This window comes from Aristolochia californica, unplaced genomic scaffold (assembly GCF_029961685.1).
Source record: "Aristolochia californica isolate CCGP_79_NKW_82.1479 unplaced genomic scaffold, dmAriCali1.0.hap1 SCAF_1, whole genome shotgun sequence".
Taxonomy (NCBI): domain Eukaryota; kingdom Viridiplantae; phylum Streptophyta; class Magnoliopsida; order Piperales; family Aristolochiaceae; genus Aristolochia; species Aristolochia californica.
Genome location: NW_027181770.1, coordinates 55,796,475 through 55,817,352, shown reverse-complemented (window position 1 = coordinate 55,817,352; position 20,878 = coordinate 55,796,475). Strand labels below are relative to the sequence as shown.

General features: G+C 39.0%; 2 protein-coding genes and 1 pseudogene across 3 annotated transcripts; all 3 read right to left on the bottom strand.

The window, feature by feature from the left end:
• Positions 1-2,766: 2,766 nt before the first annotated feature.
• LOC137951754 (casein kinase 1-like protein 10) lies at positions 2,767-11,791 on the bottom strand. 2 transcript variants are annotated; one of them, XM_068798653.1, is made up of 14 exons: positions 10,589-11,791; positions 10,442-10,482; positions 9,904-9,973; positions 9,674-9,822; positions 9,461-9,556; positions 6,369-6,439; positions 6,053-6,114; positions 5,901-5,964; positions 5,683-5,767; positions 5,331-5,457; positions 4,788-4,861; positions 4,255-4,306; positions 4,038-4,159; positions 2,767-3,389 (listed from the first exon to the last, which is right to left on the bottom strand). In XM_068798653.1, exons 1-14 carry the CDS (start codon positions 10,662-10,664, stop codon positions 3,096-3,098), a joined length of 1,383 nt encoding a protein of 460 aa, XP_068654754.1. In that variant the 5' UTR covers positions 10,665-11,791; the 3' UTR covers positions 2,767-3,095. The 2 variants fall into 2 exon arrangements, with proteins under 2 accessions (XP_068654754.1, XP_068654746.1); XM_068798645.1 differs by having other exon boundaries at positions 4,255-4,309; positions 10,589-11,790.
• A 2,971-nt stretch (positions 11,792-14,762) lies between these two features.
• Positions 14,763-17,060, bottom strand: LOC137949033 (protein OVEREXPRESSOR OF CATIONIC PEROXIDASE 3-like; annotated as a pseudogene).
• Positions 17,061-17,714: 654 nt separating this feature from the next.
• On the bottom strand, positions 17,715-19,244 carry LOC137949022 (scarecrow-like protein 23). The gene has a single exon (XM_068795281.1). The coding sequence runs from the start codon at positions 19,242-19,244 to the stop codon at positions 17,715-17,717; it is 1,530 nt and encodes a 509-aa protein (XP_068651382.1).
• Between the last annotated feature and the right edge of the window lie 1,634 nt (positions 19,245-20,878).

Sequence of the window (20,878 nt, the reverse complement as noted above, 5' to 3'; positions counted from 1 at the left end):
CATTGCCAGAGGCTGGAGTCATGGATTCGCCGTTGCCAGAGGCTAGAGCCGTGGAGGCTTGCCATTGCCAGAGGACAGAGAGTCGTTGATTCTAGAGGGAGTCATTGCAGCAGTGAATCCTTCCAGTGGTTGCAGGTAGATACAGCAGGGAAGTCTTCCAGTGGTTACAGACAGAGGCAGCAATTGCTGCAGGCAGATGCAACATTGTCTGTAGGCAGAGGCAGAGGCAGTAGTTGCTGCAAGCACAGGCAAAGGCAGAGGCAATAGTAGTTGCAAGCAGAGGTTGCAGTGAGGTTTTCCAGGTGTTACTAGTAGAGGCAATAGGGAGTTGTTGTTGTGAGAGACAGTGGGACAACGTTGTTACTGTAACAGATAAACCTCTTTATTGCATTGTAATCTTCAACTGATTTGAAATAAAATCCTTTACTGCTGCCGTGGACGTAGGTAATTTGCCAAACCACATAAAATATTGTGTTGTGCATGATTACCGTTTACTTGTTTCTTCATCATCGATTTTTCCCTAACAACTGGTATCAGAGCTGAGGTTCGGGTTTTAGGGAAAATGATGGCAACAGAGAGGGCTTAGAGGCAAGAGGAATTGGCCAGGTGTTACACTTGAGAAACGGAAGTTGTACGCAATCTCAGTTTGTCTTCTAGCTTAAAGACAGGGGCAGTGAGTTGCGGAGATAGAGGATATCATGATTGAGGAAGAGTTGTCGCTTTGATATGTGTGAAGATAGATTGAAATCAGTCTTCAACTGGGAGATTGTCAAGAAGTATTGGGGCTAGCGCCACAGAGGTGGGCCCTTGATACTTTCTCTCACTGTTTCGCGTGTGCTACATGTAAGGGAAATTAAGTTTCCCTCCCGTTGATATTTCAGGGATACTTTGGGACTGACAGACGCTGAGGAAAAACAAGGTATCAGCGTCAGTGGGAGCTGTGGAAAAGAGCGTTCGTGGGATGCTCGACGCCTGGGAAGAGAAAGAGAGAAGCTCGGAACTCTCCCCCCCCTCCCCGTTTCGTATTGGTCCCTGTGTGTGTGCCAGGAAGATGAAGCGGGCGAGAACCTTCGGTCCGCCATTGACGCTTCAGTGAGAAGCAACGAGAAGGCTCGAGCGAAGTCGTTGCCATTGCCGGAGAAGAGATAGCCGTGTAGGCTCGGATCTTGGCGCAGTCGCAGGAAGGCAGAGGGCCTAGAGATGGTGCGTGGAGCTGTGAAGCTTCGACGGTGCTATCAGAGTAGAGAGGGGGTTCGGATTCCCACAAACGACGCCGATGCCTTCGTCGACGCCATTGCCACAGAGAGGCTAGCCATAGAGGCTCACCATTGTTTTAGAGAGGCGAGCCACAGAGGCTCGTCTTTACCACAGAGAGGAGAGCTGCAAAGGCTCGTTGTCGTCAGAGAGGAGAGAGTCGTAGAGGCTCGCCGTTGACACCGTTGTCGGAGCTGCTGGGTGACGCTGTTCTGGTGAGAAGAAGTAGAGAGTCTCTCGGGACTGAGAGACCTCCAGCATCGTCCAGAGTGACGCAACGAAACAAAAGAGGAGCTCGGGCTCGACACTGTTGCTGTCGCCAGAGCTCAGAACTCCGTCGCCGTTGTCGAAAACTGAGAGATAGGGGGACTCTCAGTGTTGCAGTGGCAGCAGAGGAGCTGCTCTAGACTCTGCTGAGAGATACAACAGAGGAGCCGCTCCAAACTCTACTGTGAGATATAGAAGAGGAGCCGCTCCAGACGCTGCTGTGAGATACAATAGAGGAGCCATGAGCATTGCCGTGCGTCGCCATTGCCGTCGCCGGAAGAGAGAGTTTTGTCAGGAAGACGAAGCAGGAACTTCGGTCTCGGCAGGAAGACGAAGCAGTGAGCTTCGGTCTTGCCAGGAAGACAAACTAGTGAGCTTTGGTCTCACAGGGACTCATCGGTGCTGAAAGAGAGGATAGGCTCATTTCAGAGGCTGGAGTCGTGGACTCGCCGTTGCCAGAGGTTGGAGTCGTGGACTCGCTGTTGCCGGAGGCTGGAATCATGGACTTGCCATTGCCAGAGGCTGGAGTCGTGGAGACTCGCAATTGCTAGAGGCTGGAGTCATGGACTCGCCGTTGCCAGAGGCTGGAGTCGTGGAGACTCGCCGTTGCCAGAGGCTAGGGCCGTGGAGGCGCACCGTTGCCAGAGGACAGAGAGTCGTTTATTCCAAAAGGAGTCATTGCAGCAGGGAGTCCTTCCAGTGGCAGCAGGCAGATGCAACAGGGAGGTCTTCTAGTGGTTACAAGCAGATGCAACATTGGCTGCAGGCACAGGCAGAGGCAACAGTGGTTGCAGGCAAAGGCTGCAGTGAGGTTTTCCGGGTGTTATTAGTAGAGGCAATAGAGAGTAGTTGTTGTGAGTGTCAGAGGGACGACGCTAGTATTATAACAGATAAACCTCTTTATTACGTTGTAATCCTCAATTGATTTGAAATGAAATACTCTACAGCTCCCGTGGACCTAAACAATTTACCAAACCAAGTAAAATATTGTGTTATACATGATTACCGTTTACTCGTGTCTTCATCATCAGTTTTTCCCTAACATCAACTTGGTTAATCTACACATGCACAACAAATCATCACAATTATGAACCTTTTATGACAACAAAAAGAAGAAAATCAATTGGAAAACAACAGCTTACCAGCTGATCTGCCGGCATCAGCACCGTTTAAGATGGGAAATTCTTGCTTCATAGGAAAAGTAGCAACAGGACTCAGCTTAAGAGTTGATTGAGAAAACAAACAAATAAAATCAGGAGATTGGTCATTCAACCGCCACAATTCGTGTAAGAAAAAAAGGAGTTTCAGACAGACTAAAAAATGGAAGTACAAAAGGGAGAAAAAAAATCTAAAACGTTCTTTAAAACACCGTAACGTTTCTCAACGAATATTAGAGAGCCTAATCATCAAATGCAAACAATAGTTGATTACAGATTTGATCTATTTGGACCGATCAAGGCTAAAATGATACATTGACAAGCAGATAGGAAAAGCAGCGAATGATTCTTTTGCACTTTTCCCTTCCTACTTGTATATACTCCAAGCTTTTCTTCTGATTTTTGTCCATTGCCTTCTCATTTTCGCTTGTCAGCACCGATTGATAGAAGTTCAAAACTACGAAGGGGATCATCGCGTGTTCCTCTGGTAGCAGCTGTCCGGGTGATAGACCTTGATAACTCAAACCCTGCTTGCCCTCTTAGAGTGGTGGAAGGACGACCAGTACTAGAAGAAAGATGCCGGCTCGTCCTAATAACATTCGGATCACCGGTGTCTCCTGAGGAACTAGGCCTGCTGCTTGACAGTACAGCCCTCTTTGATGTACTACCATTACGAGACAAGGAGCCCCGCCCCCGCTCAGCATCGTTTACCTGAAATGTGTATACAATCAGAACATAGATGAAAAAGACTTTCAGAGAAAAAGAAGAATTTTGATTTGAGGCTTTTGAACATGGTCTTAAGAACAAACACTCAAAAAAGGTCTGCAGCATCCCCTGCTGAACTTAGTTTAATTTTTCAAAGCCACTTTTGGGAACAGCAACCCACAGTAAAATGTTATAAATGTAACTTATCCATCAGTTCCTTAATACACCATTCCTTAATGCACCATCACGACCATTAAAGGGTTTCTGACCCCAATTTTCCCACAAGATGCACGTATGAAATTGCCAGCTCTCTACCCCTGGAAGACTCAACTTCAAGAAGAGATGGTGGATCACCCAACACCAAAATACAGTCCATCTAACAGAAGCTGGTTCTTGAGTATGTATGCAAAAGTTTAAGACTATTCGTGGTGATAATGCACTCATATCACATTTTAATTGGTCAGGGATTAAGGTTTTTGCTATGCTGAGAATAAAACGCATCCAAAAAGGTATCACAGATTGCTTATATGCCAAAAGTAAGCTGTCTAGATGGTAAAGCTTTGAGAACTAGTTTTCTAGCTGATCAAAAGCCCAGCATGCATGATTAACAATGTACAAAGAGCACATGCAACCTTTTCAATTAAAATAACCTACCACTTCTTTGGATGAAATGTCTTCCATCTTGTGTTTGGAGTGATCTCCATGCAGACCAGAACTATTTCTTCTCGCAAATGCCTCAATAGCACCAGAAAATCTGTCAATGGCTTCTTGTCCCACTACAAAAGTTTAAGCACAAAGCCTCAAGCAGTCAAGAAATTTATACAGCTGGACCAGTGGCTTCACAAATAGTTCTTTGAGTAAAAGAGCAGACCTGAAGGTCTTTCAGCAGATGGACCAGCTGCTGGACCAGTTTTTCCAGAGGGCTGCTGAAATGTGACAAGACACATCAATAAGTTTAAATTTGTTTTTGCATGTACAGACATAAAATGTTGCACAGACCATGATGTTCATAATTGTCTTTGCATGTATAGGTAAATGTCACATGGACCTGGACACAGCTACCACAGAATTGCTTTCTTCAAGCATTCCTGAACAATTTTTATTAGCAGTGAACACCACTTAGGAAATAAACTAACATATTTTCTACTAACAATATGGAGACTTCTGTCTAGGATTTGTACAGAAAACTTTTCACTATTGTTGAAGAGCAATTACATTGCCGGCTAGGGAGCTCCTCTTAAGCTAATCGTCTAGATGTCTGTCAACAAAAGTTGGCATTATCAATTGGGATTGGAATGAAAACTAGGTGACACTAAAAAAATAAAAGTTGGCATTATCAATTGGGCTAGATCTTTTATGTGCTAAAAAAATTTCAATACCAAAGAATTTTCTAAAAGCATTTACCCTTGTTCTTGCATTAGCCCCAATCTGAGGATATTTCAAGATGGTCCAGTCAAATACATGATCAAACTGATAACCTGAAAAAACAAGAACCAGAAAACAAAAGCAAGTTTTAGAATGCCACTCAAAAAAAAAAAAAAAATTTCAGAAACAAACCTTAACAAGATAGAGGTTCTTTTTTAGAATCAGATAGACAATAAATACTCAATTTAACCATGGAATTGGCCTCTATCCCAGAGAAAACCTTCAAACTTCTTTAGCCCCTAAATATAGAGGCCTAATTGTGATGAGGCCTAGCAAACAGGGTTGTCATCTGCTATCTTTCAATTTCTCCATTAACCTCATAGCATGTCTTCAGCCACTCTCTAGTCCTAAGGATCTTGTACTTTGAGCTTATTTAGTATAAAATCAACAAGTACAAGCACCCCAAGACACACTAGTTCCAGTCTCCTGTTGGAATATCTATCAGTGAAACTATGCGACTCATCAGCAAACCATAGGCACAGATGGTCCATCAAAATCTTATTTAAGGATTGTAGTGCTTACCTTCTCGAATGAAGAGATCACGGAAAAGCCTTTTTAAATAAGAGTAATCAGGCTTGTCATCAAATCGCAAAGAACGACAGTAGTGAAAATACGATATGAATTCTGATGGATAAGATTTACACAGCACCTGTAGAACACAAATCATAAAATGCATATTTTAACTTAAATCTTACTCATCAACATGTCAAGAAGTACAGTTATTCCAAAAGAAGTACAAATTAGCTATTAGTGGATACTAAATGATGAGTGCAGTATGCCTTCTACTTTAGAAATTTCATGAACTGATTAACCAAAATAATACTCAGCAGTCCAGAAAGCACATTACACTAAACAAAGTAGCAAAAGTGAATACCTCTATGGGAGTGAGCATTTTTTTTTCACTGATTTTATCATACTTCTGCTTTTTAGTGCCAGCTTTCAAACCTTGCCAGGGAAGGCTGGTCCCAAATAAACCACATAGCAAGGGTCAAACGGTGAAAGTTAGAAAAGAATAGTACAGCCATACAGTATGAAAGAGGAGAAAAAAATCTAAAAAATAAAAATAAATTGCAATTGGGACAGTATATTGACCTTCCTCTTAAGAAATACATAAGGACATAACCAAGAGACTCCAGATCATCTCTCCTGCTTTGTTCTGAAAACATAAAAAAATCCAATTAGTTCAAAACCACAAAACTAATATTACCTAAAAATGGACTACCGCCAGTACTTCAACCACTTACCAACTCCGAGGTGCGTATTAACACTTGCATATCGAGCTGTCCCAGTCAAGTTCTTGTTTTCCCTGTAAAGGAAGAGTTGGTACCATAAATGAAGGCTAGCTAAGAAGACCATAGGATGAAAGATGGTAACCAATAAAAATCCATACGATTTTAATAAAAAAAAATCATAAGTAGGCAAATCTTAATTCTTAAAGAACCAAATCATGAAGAGCTGACTGCATGTAACAGCAAAAAAAACAACTAACATTTCAAAGCAAGACAGATGGAATGAGATGAGATAAACACTCTCCTACAAAGCAACACAGATGAAGCTTACCTGTAAGCGATATGCTTATGAGTCTGAAGGTCCCGATACTTTTTCGCAAGACCATAGTCAATGATATAGACCTGTCAACAGGAGCAAAGCAACAGAGGCTTAAATTCAGGATTATATCTACAGCTTTTATTCACCACCTAACCTACAAGAAGAGGCAGATAGAAGTATGGAGGCACAGAAGTGCACAGATTAGGTTAACCAAACTCGTTTTTGTTTTCTGGAAGAGGGTAAATAATATCAAATAAGAAAGGGAAAAAATTAACCTGAGATACGAGACAAAGAAATGCATCTAGGCCATTACATGAGCCTATCAACAGTAGCTTAGGCATTTCTAGGGCTCTGACAGAGTGATAGACACGACATATTAACAACTACATTCTTGCACTGAAATTACCTTAACACCATCCTATGTATTACAATATTTCATGTTATGAAGTTATAATATCACCATCTCTCAGTCTCTTCAAAATAGAGTTGATTGATTTAAATATAAATCACTAGAAATCCTCTTCAATGACAAGAAAAAGATGTGAAAACTTAATCACAATCCTTACTAATGACAAAAGAGCACCTTATATGTCTGGTTGCATTAGAAATTCCTAGACAGTCAAGACGAGCAAAACACATAGTACTGATGGCAACAGCTCTAATAGGGTGGGTTAGGGTGTCAGGAAATGCAACCACGTTGCACCACCTCATCCCTGAACCCATCCCCATTTAGACCTGTGACAGGGTTAGATTTTCAATCTCATCCCCACTTTATCTCTAGAAAGTTCCATTTTAGCCTTAAAAAATTCGAATATTTTGTTATGAACCGACTTGTGAAAGGTCCTTATCTTTTCTTAAAATTGCACGGAAGGGTTTAAAAGAGACAGGTTAAGAGGCTTAGAATAAGAGAGAAGGGAAGAAGAGAGGAGTAAAGTTGAGAGAGAGCTAGAAGGAAAAGAGAGAATAAGGGAGAATAAAAGAGAGGAGGAGGGGTGTTAGGGCACGAATTTAAAAAGGAGAGGAGAGTATGACAGACTTTGGAAAAGGCATGACTGAGCTTTTCCTTCATCCAACACCCCTATTTATAACATTATTTGGAAAACCCCTCAATCGACAAGGATTACATAAATCTAAGAGAGATTCTACGAATTGAAAGATTACATCAACTAAAAATAAATCTAATCTTCAAAAAGAGGGGGCATTTTTCCTGTTTTACCCTCATGCCCCATTTTCTCTTTTTGTCCTCATGCCACACACCCCCTTCTTTCTTGGAGATGGTGCCACTTTCCATTTTGTAGTGGCACCGATTTCTATTTCTCTTTCTTCTTCTTCTTCTCTTCTTCCTCTTCTCTTCTTCTTTTTATTTTCTTCTTTGGAGGTAATTTTGGGTCTCTATCATATTTTACTTTTTTTTTTAAATTTCTGTGAAATAATTAAGAGCATAAACATAATTAGCTAACATAGGGTGAAAATTTTCCTTTCCTAAACTACCCACACTAATGTTGAAAGACTATGACATTATAAAAAATAGGGGTATAAATGTAAGTCCACCCCCTATCTGACTTAGCATAGGACCCTGTCTCCATCACATGAGCAAAAAGAAAAAAACCATCCCTATGCAAAGTGTATCGAGTTGAACCTGCCTTGTTGCCATCATTATCACATGGTTCTAGAGGTATGCATGGCTTGGGTTTAGGGTGGGCTTTTTTGAAAACCTGAATCAGTCCAATAAACTTGACTCTGAAACCCATCCCACAAAAACCTATTACAATATTGAAGATACGACCTTGTCTCACCCCTTATTTCCCTACACCCCAACCTAGTCCTCACCTTGTCCCAACATCCTTGCTCCCTGCCTGTTTCAGCCCATGGCACATTTGATATTTTACATAACTTACCTAAAAAAGTATTAAACAATTCAAAAAATAAACTTTCCAGGTTAGGTTCAAAGCAAGGAGGAAAATGTTTCCCAGCCCTAAACTTGCACAGGGCTTTTTCCCTTCACCCCTTCACTAGGGTAAGGGGGAACCCCATATGGGGGGATTTTGGGTCAGATTACCCATTTAACCTAACCCAATGACCATCCCCACCTGGTTCACAAGAAAATTTAATTTACAATGAGTTTGTACATCTTTATCATTTTTCCTACTTTGTTTAAGCAGGTTACCTCAACTGTGTTTAGAATTTGACTTCATTAGTACTTCCCACCTAGTTTGACACTCCCACAATCTCTTTTTACATCTGATTTATCTTTTTAAGAAGAAAGGTCATGCCTCATGGTGTCCCAAGATGTTCAGCTTCTGAGTTCATGAGAAGTCCAACCTCCTCAAACAGTTCTTCTCACACTTTAACAAATGGCAAGGCACAAATGTAAAATATGGAAGCAAGACATGTCAGTTTCCAAAGAAAGTCTTCTTTTCAGTATCACGTTTTCAAGTAGCAATTTCATGAAGTAACCTTATATTGAAAATGCCATTCTCACATGTAAATTTTTTAGTATTCCAATAATGTTCACTCAGGTGACAATTTGATCAGATTTTGGAACAATAACATGCATTGACAAAAGAATAAACGTATAAAATTATCACAGAGCTGAACCAATTTTGGCCCTGATCTGCACTTTTCTTCTTGGTTGAAATTATCACAAGGTAAATGACTTGTGGTATTCTCTAAAATTTGTTAAACTGCACAGGTTAAATCAGGCAGTGATGTAGTTCAATCAAGACAAGTTCCAAACAAGCATTTCACCTCAACACATTACACAAATCAAATTTTTATAGGTGCAGTAAACAGATTTTACACAGTAAGCTATGCTCAATTCCATCTGAAAAAGCATAATCTTATGTGCTCCTCACGAACATGAAAACAAAAAAATTGTATTACCATTAAAATCCTACATACTATGTACAGGAATGGCACAAATAGCTACGTAGCTAAAGATCTGATCACAAAGAGAATCTTATTGGATGGGCAAATCTAAGAACACAGATTAAGCAAAAAATTGAGGCAACTCCTCAAGAACATCATCAAAGCCTAGTACAACCAGGAAGAGGAATCTAGTTTTGCATTAAGCAATTTTTTTTAGGGAGCATTAAGAACAGTACCTGGTTGGCTCTGCGACCTAAACCCATCAGAAAGTTATCTGGCTTTATGTCTCGGTGAAGAAAACCCCTTGCATGCATGAATTCAACTCGGTTGATCTACAAATACACAACAAATCAACATGAGCATGCAATTTAACGTTGAGAGATGCTTCATTACAATTATTAACCTTTATGACAAGAAAAAGAAAAGAGCCTATCCGAAAAACAGCTTACCAGCTGATCTGCCAGCATCAGCACAGTTTTTAGGGTGAATTTTCGATTGCAGTAGTTGAACAAGTCTTCCAGGCTAGGTCCAAGAAGGTCAATGGCCATGACATTATACTCACCCTCCACTCCAAACCATTTAAGATGGGGAATTCCCGCTTCACAGGAAAGTAGCAAAATGGCTCAGCATAGAGTTAATCAATAAGACAAATCAATAAAATCAATAAATGGTCACTTACTGCCCCCTTGGAGAAGCATGTATAACTTGGACTCATAATGAAGTTGAGGATGCTTAGTCTTCACAGATTCCTGCAGATTGCCTCACAATTAAAAAAAGAATGGAGATGACATAATAACTAAATATTAGCTGCCAAGCACTACAGACCTAAAAAACTGCAGGAGAGAGAATATAGTTTCATCAGCAGCATGAAAGCATCACCTTTATTTATTTATTTATTTTTGAAAAGGTTCACTTTTTATGAATTTAAAAATGAGACTACCCAAGAATGAAAGGCAATCTGCAGTTCTACTCCAAATCAGAAATCGTAAATCAAAACAGCAATGTTAAGCAAATGAGCCATCTATAAATAGTTCCACACACAAAGAACAACACTCAGTTTTTTGCAGGTGGGAACAAGACAATAGATGCATTCATACTATTTATTCCCCTACCTTTAACGAAACAAGCAAGTTCCCATATGAAAAGCTGCCTAAGAAAGGAAAGCTTTCTAAAAAAGAAGATCAGGAAAAAGTCTTATGGAGGGGGTCACAACATACCAGTTTAATAGCTACTTCCTCTCCGGTTTGAATGTTAACACCTAGTTCGAACCAGAAGAAAGGCACATAAGAATTTTGTTAACGAAATCACCCAATATCTGTTCCAGAGAAAAAAAGAAATCAAACTTCAAAAGTTTTGGCCCATACCTAGATAAAGCTCACCAAAGGATCCACTTCCAATCTTGCGTCCCAGTTTAAACTTTCCGCCAATGACATGCTCCATGATCCAAACCGACAAAAAGCTCAGGTATCTGATCTTGCGAAGGTTGCTACGAACTCAACCTTTTTTTTATTTATTTGATTCACCTCTCTCGTCCGTTAAGTTCTTAGATTCCAAGAGACCGCAGCTCAGTGGCCAGAGAGAGGACCTTTCGCGATTGCGCGGATGCCACCGTAAGAAAAACTAAATATCAAACTAAAGAAGCACAATACGGCTAAAACCCATTGGATTTATTCCTCTCACTACACCGATAAATAAAAAATCACCTCCGTCTTGCAAAGGCACAGAAAAATTACCTCAAGAGGCAAATATTTTAAACGACAGCTCGAGCTATCGATATCTAACTCATCAACAGCCAAAAGACGGACAAGGATCGTTCTAATTCATAAAACTGCCGGAATCCCGTCCAACAAAACCCACCTTATCCTTTTTCCAGAATCAACAAAGAAGACCACCGCGAAGCTCAAAACCAGCAAATCACCATTAACCTCAGCCAATCAAACCGCAGATATCTTCATCCCAGCAGAAGAAAAACCCCAACTCTCCACCGGCGAATCGAAGACCTAATTTCACACCCACCTTTGCATCCAAACTATCATCCCCATAATAACCACCGACAGTCGCCAAAAGAATCGACGGCGATCGAAACCGGCGATAAAGAAGTTCAATCAAAACCACAGCCAAAAGGAACCGATTACTTATACCGAAATTAATGCCGCAAAAATCCGCGGTCGGCGCCGGATCCACCAGCCGATTTCTTCAGATCTACAGCAACTAACCCAAGGCGAATTTCGCCCCCCAAAAACTAAAAAAAAAAATCACGAATCGAACAAAGGAAAAATGGCAGCACCGTATGCCGGAAGGGAAAAAGCAACGAAGAGAGAGGAGACGGAGAATGGAAGAGAGAAGGAAAAAGGCAGGGAAGAAAGGAAATGATAGGGAAAAAGCCGGTGCGGAGATTTTTTATTATTCTATTGATTTCTTCTTAGCTTTTTTTACTATTTTTTATTTGTCATAATTAAATCACAAATCAAGACTCGAAATCCCTAATTTTTATGAGTATTAAGAACAAAACGAGGAGCGACGGCGAAGCAATACCTTCTGGGTACAGCTACCATCACGTTTAAGGCAAATCTGACATGGCCTCCATTACTCGGAACGAAACGGACATGGCTGCGCCTTTATAATCTCTCTGGAAGTAATCTTGTAATTATCTCGACTCCGATGGCTTAAAAAAGCGGCTACATTGCGTGTCCCGGTGTACATTGGAAATGTAATTACTTATTTACCCTTGAGTTATATATTTGTGTATCTATTTTTATACGGATCTTAAACTCTTCTATATCGACCGAGAGTGACACCAAATGACTTGTTTGCCCTTGAAGTAGAAATCTCGCTTTGGCATTTATTAAAAGACAAGAAGGCCACTGCAACAAAGGCATTATGACTTGTAAGTTTGAGCTAGGTGAAGAGTTCAATGGGGGGGGGGGGGGGGGGGGGGGGGGAAGGGGTTTAATAGGAGGAATTAAATTTGAGTATCCCTCTATTAAGAGTAATTGGGTATAAACTAAGGCCCCATTAGTGCCCCTAGTCGGAAATTTATATCCAAGAAAAAGTTAAAAATATTTTTCCCTACGGAACCTCAAGAGCAAATTCTATTGGTGACTTACTAGGAAATTACATGGAAAAATTTAGAAATTTTCAAGGGAAATTAAATGGAGTTGTTAGTGCCTTTTCTAAGGAAATAAATAAAAAATAATAATCAATCTCAGATGTTTCCATACATATCCGATAATTTTTTCATAATTATCAAATACTTATTCAAAAAAAAATTCATGTGGTTTTCCGGCCCATTTTGACTAAAAATTCTTGCTTGGAAAATTATATGATTTTTTTTGTAACAATTTTCAAATAGAAAAATGTTTTAAAAAACAAGAGGCACTAATGGTCCCTGAAAAGTGTATTTCTACTAGTGACATTTAACAACAACCATACATAAATTTTTAATTAATTTTATCTTTTTATATCTCAAACTTAGAGTTAGCTAGTGACATTTAAAAACAACCATACATAATTTTTTTTGCAATATTAAAATAATGCATGACATTAACTTAAATTCATGGGTATATAAGCATTCAAGTTATAATTCTAGGTACATAACAAAATTAACCCTAATTTTAGTTAGTCTTAAATAATTTTTTAAAAATTTAACACTAACATGACTTTGTTATTAAGAGCTATTAATAAATAGAGATATCTTTCTTTTTCCTAATGGAAGCTTTTAGGGGTTTGAAAGTCATATAAATAACTACATTTAATAATTTTAACATAAATGGTGGTTGAAAAGGTTGGGCACCTCTTCTTATATGTGAATGGGAAGGCCTACCTCCTCTCCCATTGAATAGTTTTTTTTTTTAAAATAAAGTAATAACTAGAATTTACAAATAAATGATTTTTGTACTAAAAATTAAAAGTTTCTTTACTAGTTGATTAGAAGCTACTCAGTTAAGCTTGAGTAGTTTATTTAGGAATGTTAAGTCTCGATTACAGTTGTAAATTTTAAAAAACTTTGAATGAAATAGAGAAGGGAACAAAGAAACTGTTCCTTTTTTGTTCATGTAAGGTACTCCTTTAGTTTTTAAAAATATATAATATAAACATATCTTTTATTTTATTATTATTATTATTTTTTTCATTTTCTTGCTTTTGTATAAATTATGTTTGAACAGAAATTGGCAAAGCATCTTAGAATTCTCATTTAAAACTTTCCTTGGAACCTCAAATCATGATATGTAGTTTTGTACTTGGGTTTCTTGGCATTTGCCATAAATGAAATTGATATCTCCTCAAGGAGCGAAAGTGGACTAGATTGCTCAAATTAATTACGATTAGCTAGATCATCTCCCTTGTCCAAGTTTGATACATATAAAATATATGGGAGAGAAAAATTGATTGATTTTTATGTAATTGAAGAAGGGGGAGGGGCCTCCCTTGCTATCAAGAAGCTTTGGGAGGGTGGAGGGAGCCCCCCCTTACCACCTCTCTCCTTCCCTTATTGATCATCTTGATGGTAATGAGGGAGAGATCTTAAACTCTCTATGTCGTCGTGTAACATAACAGTAGGGGATCCTTTACCCTTTACAAAGGAGCCCTACTTCCCCTTTCTTCAATTCCTCGTGGGGAAGCAAAGAGAAGGGACCCTTCCATCGACAACAAAAGGAGGAGAAGTAGGGTTCTTCCTTGATGCGTTTTTCATTGTTTATGTTCAAAAATAGAATAAAATGACATCATTTGGGCCAACTAATAGTTGAACTCAATTGACACTTGTTCAATTGGACCCTATCACTTCGCCAAGTTTGTGGCAACACATTTTTTACAACAATGATAAAAAATGTATTGCTATTACTATTGTTGTTATCGCTATCATCAATACACTATTAATTAATACAACCAACAAAATATAATTTGTTTAATATTATAGTTACTACTATTAGATATAATCATTATTATTATTATTAAGGTAGACTATTATATTGAAGCATGTTGCATTGAATCAACCCAATATAAGATGAAACAAGATTGCCAGTATTCAGTCTAACATGAATGAACAACCATGATTCAGTCTCATGGTGAGAAGTGACCCTAAAAATTTAATTACCACGGTTTTAAAAGTCCACATGACAATCATTGAAAAAAAACAAAGAAATATGAACATACAAAGACAAGTACAAGAAGATGCATTATTCCAAACTATACTAAAACCTTTCACTATAAAGGAAAACCATGCTCATTTAAAGGTGGGACAAAAGTCAAAGATGGACAAATCACCCATGCAAAATCATGCAAGGGTGACCTCATCCACTCAAAAGAGACGTCCCCATGCATGTTTCTATAGAATTCAATCTCTCACATGCGGGTCCCACTACATCCAACTCAAGGATCTTCAATAAATCATGATCAGATCAATTAAGGAGACAAATTATCTTAAATTATTCAATCAAAGAAAGAAGATCAAGGCAAAATCAAACAAGGAAATCAATATCCAAAATCAAAGAAAGAAGAAAGAAATGATTGAACTCTATTTTTAATTAATTTATATAATTATGTAAAGACACTTTTATGGTGATAAACTCTTTTAAGTGTCTCAATCTGCACTTTCTTAATCATTTTTGTGTAGACCATTTGTTCACCTTAACATGGATTAGTGCTTTTACTTCTGTATTTGGTTCAACAACATGCTCAGGTTCTATAACTTCCATAGGCTTTGTAGGAGTTTTTAGTGCATCGCCTTTCTCTTGATCTATAAGATTTTATGTGACTTCATTAGATAAAGATATAGACATCAATAGAAGATTTGGTGTTGGGTCCCTAAGAAATTCAAGAACCACCGCTCTATTAAGATCAAGCTCTTCAACAAGATTTTTTATACTAATTTTACGTCTACCAATCTTTAAAGTAGAAGCCAATCTTCTAAGCTACCAAGTTTTAAGCATCACTGATTCTTCTTTTTCTTCTTCAAAATTAGATTCTAAATTGCCATCATGTGACTATAAAACTCCAAACAATTCATCCTCATACTCAGAACCAAGAGCTTCTTCCAGCTCCTATTCTAGCCTAACCAAGTCTTCCTTTGTTAGCTCGTCATCCCAATTATCAGCAGAAAGATCATCATTTTTTAGATCCTCTTCCAGTTGATTGAAGAGTGCCTCAAAAGCGTCTTTGTCTAAATCGTTTCCTCCCTATCCTTCTTTTGTATAAACCTTTTCTGCAAATGTGTGCAAGTAGGGGCGGTTGTCTGAAGAGGGAGGAATTTGTGTTTATACAGCAAAATTTGATTAACATCATGACATCTTCAGTGCAATTGTCTATTTTTTAATTAAGCAACAAAGAGAATGATTTATTGTCCACTAAGCTCTCACATGCAATTTTAAGAGTTTGCTTCTCCTCCAAATCAAAAAAGAAAAAGTTGTTTGATATTTTTTATTGAGATAAGTATATATGTGTTTATTTTAAAAAAAATGTTTGAATACTTAGATCATTGATTGTTGAATGTGTGCTAAGTGATTCTAAAATCATATTTGGTTCAACATTGTACCTTGAGGGCTTGCTTGATTAATTTCCACTCAAAACTAGTTTAGTAACTCTTTGTTTGAGCGTTTTATTTTCAAATCATATATATATACACTCCAACTTTTTGATTTATTGGGGCATTTGAAGAGGCTTTGGGATAATTTTAGAGTTTGGGGATAAATTTTCAAAGATCTATGTATCAATATATATTTACTTTAAAACCTATTGATTATACTTGGTCAAGTATGCTGAACTAGTGTCAATGCAATTTGAAACCATTCGTTATTAGATACCGCTCTTGCGCTATCCTTTAAAATCATTAACTCTATTTAGTTGTTTTGAGTGTTTTTACTCAATTTGAAAAACCTTAATCCAAGAGTTACCTTGAGCTTAGATATTGAAATCAAATCACTAAGGATTATTTGAGTTGTTGTAACAAAGAATAGGTATTTAGGATTGGTATACCTATGTACTTGTGCTTGATATGTGAAATTTATCTATTGAAGAAACTTTTGTATTGTTGAAGTGTTAGCAAGTAACCTATGTAAGGACTGGTCAAACTTTGTGTAGGTAAGAGAGTCCTAATCTCAACTTAATTGAGAAAAGCTTGTGCAACTAAGGAGTAAAGACTGAGAAGTCATGTTTGTTGTTGTGTGAGTTGTAAACTTTTCTAGTAAACTGACTATGTTAAAAATCATTATTGGGGTCTAGGTCGGTATGCCTAGTGAGCTGCTGCAAATCCTTTTGTGGTTATAAGATGTGTATCTAGTTTGTTGTCGTAAATCTATGTGAGAGTACTATGCATTGGAAATTTGTTGTTGTAGTTAATTGAGTGACATAAGCCTTTGTGTGAGAATATTATTTATTGACCTTAGATACAATTTGATGTAAGTATTATTTGGTAACCCCAACATATTGGAACTCTAAGGTGAAAAACACATTAGGAGTGAATTATCAATCCCACACAAAGGACTCTGAACTACTTTAAATTGTAGTTGCTTGTGTGCTCGTTGTTTAAGCTATTATTTGTGTCTAAAATTTGATTGTAAAATCTATTTTGTCCATTGATAATCTACAAGTATTCGCACACAATAACTTATTAAAAAGAAGCCAAAGATTAATAGCAAAGTAACAAACTCATTCAACTCCCTTCCTCTAGGATTGTTTCTCACTGGATTTTACACTTTCCCTCGCACCTCTCCTCTCTTTGTGCTCTTATATCCAGACCATCACTGGCCCAATAACCTTACCTCCCCACCCTCCGCCCCGTTGCATCTGCATAGCCCCCATCCTCCCTCCCCTCACATCACGCTTCCATCCCCCCTCCATCATGTGCAAAAAAAAGAGAAAAAAAAAAAACATTTTTTCCTGCACTGGAGATCTAAAGATGGAAAATTTTTTAGGGCAAAAAACCACATAAAACCCAACTTACTTTTTGGGCCAAAATATTTTCTAAAAAGAAAATGACATTTTCAACAAAAAAAAAAAAAGTTTCGGTCATAAAAGCTATTGATTATCTTTTTCGGTGGAAACTATTTTCTGCCAAGAAAATTTCTTTTCCAACAAAATAAAATATTTCTTGAGAGCTTTATCTATAGGATACTTTTCCCCACATGTGTAGAAGTCGCTTATAAAAGTGGAATTTATTTTATCGACCGAAATTATGATGGCAGAGGTATTTTTTTTCTCTTGTAGTGGAAGACTCATGTTGATGATTATGCACAAAATGAACTCAATATGAGATGGATCAGGATTTCCAACATGAATGAACAATCATGACATATCTCATGGAGTAGTATATTGGATTATATATTGTTGGTTTGTATTTTTCTAAGTTATACTTAAAGAGGTGAGAACTGAGACTTGTTCTCGTGGATACTTAATTAACAATCATAGTGACTATATATGTTGAGATGTGGATTGAATCACACAGAGATGAAGTCCTGAAATCCCCAGAGAGACAGAAAGAGGGGAAGAAGAAGGCTATTGAGAAGCATGGGATGTCCATGCAGACGCAGTATACAAGCTAATCTCCTTCCACCCCAGCCTCAGCGTACCATCTCCCTGTAGGATGGTGTAGCCATGCGAGGGTGGGAACATGTTCAGGATGAGCTGTGCCTGAGCCGTCGAGTTCCCGCTCATGGGAACCTGCATGAATCCACGCCTCGCCAGCTCCATCCGCCAGTTCTGAAACTTGTCCTGCCCGCTCCTCGACGGTCCTCCAATGGCCAGTATGTTGTTTATCTCCCTCGATAGAAGGTAGTGCTCCACTCGATAGCGATTCGGGTCGTCGGCGGGCAACGTCGCTCCCAGAGAATCGAACATCGTCGAGTAGTAATGGAGTGAACCCACAAATCTGTCCAGAAAGGACCCGACATGAGATATATCCTGCTCTACCAGAGTGATAACTCGAGGCTGGAGCTGCTCCAGTAGTTTCATTGTCTTCCAGTCAGGTCCCGTGGCGTCGAACAAAGAGTGCTGCAGCCAGTGAACCGCGACCGTCTCCCCTCGCCGCACTTGCACCGTCGAAGCCTCCAGTTCGCCGAACTTCCTCGCGATGGGGTGGAACTCGAACGACATCCCAAGGCGCTTGGCGAAGCTGGAGAGCTGCCGCCCGGTTTCCTGCAACAAGTCCATGGAGGTGCCAAGCCCGGTCATTCGGATGCGCGGCGGGCCTTCTAGTCTCGTGGCCAGGATGTGGAACAGCGCAGGCCACTGCAAGCCTTGCATGATGTCCAGGTCTATGATATGTACTCGATCTCTCTGATGAAACGCTTCCAGAATAGCTTGATTGGATGTGAAGTGAGAGAATTTGACGAAGGGTGAGACGTTGTTGAAGGATTGGAAGGCGGAGAGGATGTGTTTGTAGGTGATCAAGGGAGAACAAATCCCTAACCAGGAGTTCATGACTCTGCTGGCCATGGCCTTGGCGAAGTAAGCCACCACTCTTTCGGCACACGAAGGCCCGTATGGGGAGGCTAACTGTGTGAGTTCAAGCAACATTCGGTTGGCCTCGGTCAGGTTCTCTACAGAGATAGCCACGGCGCACTCCAGGAGCAGCGTTAGCAAGCTCAAGCCTTGGTCATCAAACCTGGTTAAAGCAGCAGCAGCAACTTTGTTGCTCTCGTCGGAGCTGGGTTGCTGCCCCCCCGGACCAGTACTCCAATGGAGCTGATCTTCTCCACACAACGTCCCACCCGCGAACTCCCTCCTCGCACTCTTCCTCGCCCTCCATTCACCATGAAAATTATCCGGCGAGACAGTATCCGCCGGAAACCCGTCGACGGTCTCCGGCGGTGTTTCGGACAGACGCTTCACGACTTGTTCGACCCACTCAGAGAGCTCAAATCTCCCCCCGTTGCCATAACGACAATCTGTAACCGGCCTCGTTGCTGGAATACTATTATTGCTCCCAGAGAAGCCGTGACCCATCATATTTCCATCCCATTGTTCATGGGTCTGAATCAAATCCACAGCTCCATGAAGAACTTCAAACTCTGCTCCTCTCATCATCATTCAACTTTTCAGTATTCGATTTAGCAATGAAACATGAGGGAATCGGGGGGATTGGAACGCTGGGAGCAAAGGGCTTTTAAGCAGAGTGCAGGCCAATAAAAATATCCAAAGATCATCAGCAAAGTAGTAGCTAGACATGGTCAGTTCCTATTATTCCATCGTTTCCAATGGCACTCGGCCGGCAACGAAAGACATACAAATGAAGTCAAGCAAGACGAGGCCAAAACCATCGTCATTCTGGTAGTGATTTCCCCATTAAAAAACTCTGCTTCATATCTTTTTCCATTAACCATGTCATTTCATGGCAAGATGGTAAAGATAAGGAAAAAAATAAAAAAATAAAAAGAAGTCTCCGAGTGAATTTGGATTCGACAAGGGGACGGTTAAGAACAGCAGATATCAGTAGAATTAGAAAAATGTGGACATTGCAACTACCCACAGAATAAGAAAAGGCTCCATGATTAGACAATTGCATTTTATAAATGAAAAAATGTTTGATAAAGCTTGAAGAAGGCTGAGTTTGGGATCTTTGTTCGAACAGTGATGAATCAAGGTCGTGAAATACGAGAATCTAAGACTTGCAATTCTTTATTTCGACGATTAGGATTGATCGATTGCTTAACGTTTTGGATTAACACTTAACCAAGCTAAAATATGGATAAAAAATCAAGAAAGAAATAAAATAAGTTATCTTCTTTGAAAGGAAAACCTTGAGGAGTCTGAAAGGGGTTTTGGGAACTATGAGAAGAACTACATATATAAAGGGATGATAGGATATCCATGGATATTCCACATAAAAGGTTGATTACTGCTTTTCAGAACTTCAACAGATGATCATGATGCTTTTAGGAAATTGGAAAAAAGGGGTTCCAACTAAGCTTCAAGTATAGTTCATCAAAACCAAGCAGATTAATTGAATTAACCAATGTGGCATTTTAATTAAATCAATCAAGTTGGAATGTATTAGGTACCTAGAGACTAGGAACACAGATTAACTTCTAAGCTAATCTCTTTCACAAATAATACTAACCATGGTGCCACATATTGTCGATATCTATTCATGTATCAAGTAATATAAGTCTAGTTTCAAGGACGTTGACGATCGATGTGGTGTATCAATCTCCGGGTTGTCACAACAAATCTATATAGTGATTTTTTAGGTCGAAGAACCTTGGAGTTTTACTAAATCCGTAAGAGTCTGTTTAGAACCTTATGGAAAAGAAAATTAGAATTTTTTATCATTATCTTATATTTACTAACTATTTTTTGGAATAATAATGATCAAATTTTCGTTCTCTTTGCTTTTCTTTTCTTTTCCACGAGGTTCCAAAGAGACCCTAAGAGGATGAGAGCACAACACTTAGCCTATGACAACACAATAATACATGGGATGTTATGACTTGTCATGAATAATACACATCAGTTTTTTTTTTTGTTTGTTAGGATGAATCCATGGTATCATGGTCTTTGAGCTTGAAAAGAAACATTTTTTTCTTTGTCATTTTATTAAGAAATTGCTACCATTAATGGCAATGAGGCAGTGTGCTTATTATTTTATTGTTGCACCACTGTTCTGATGCACTCTTTAAGATATTAAAGTAAATTGATTCTTTAAGCTGCTTTCTGCTTCT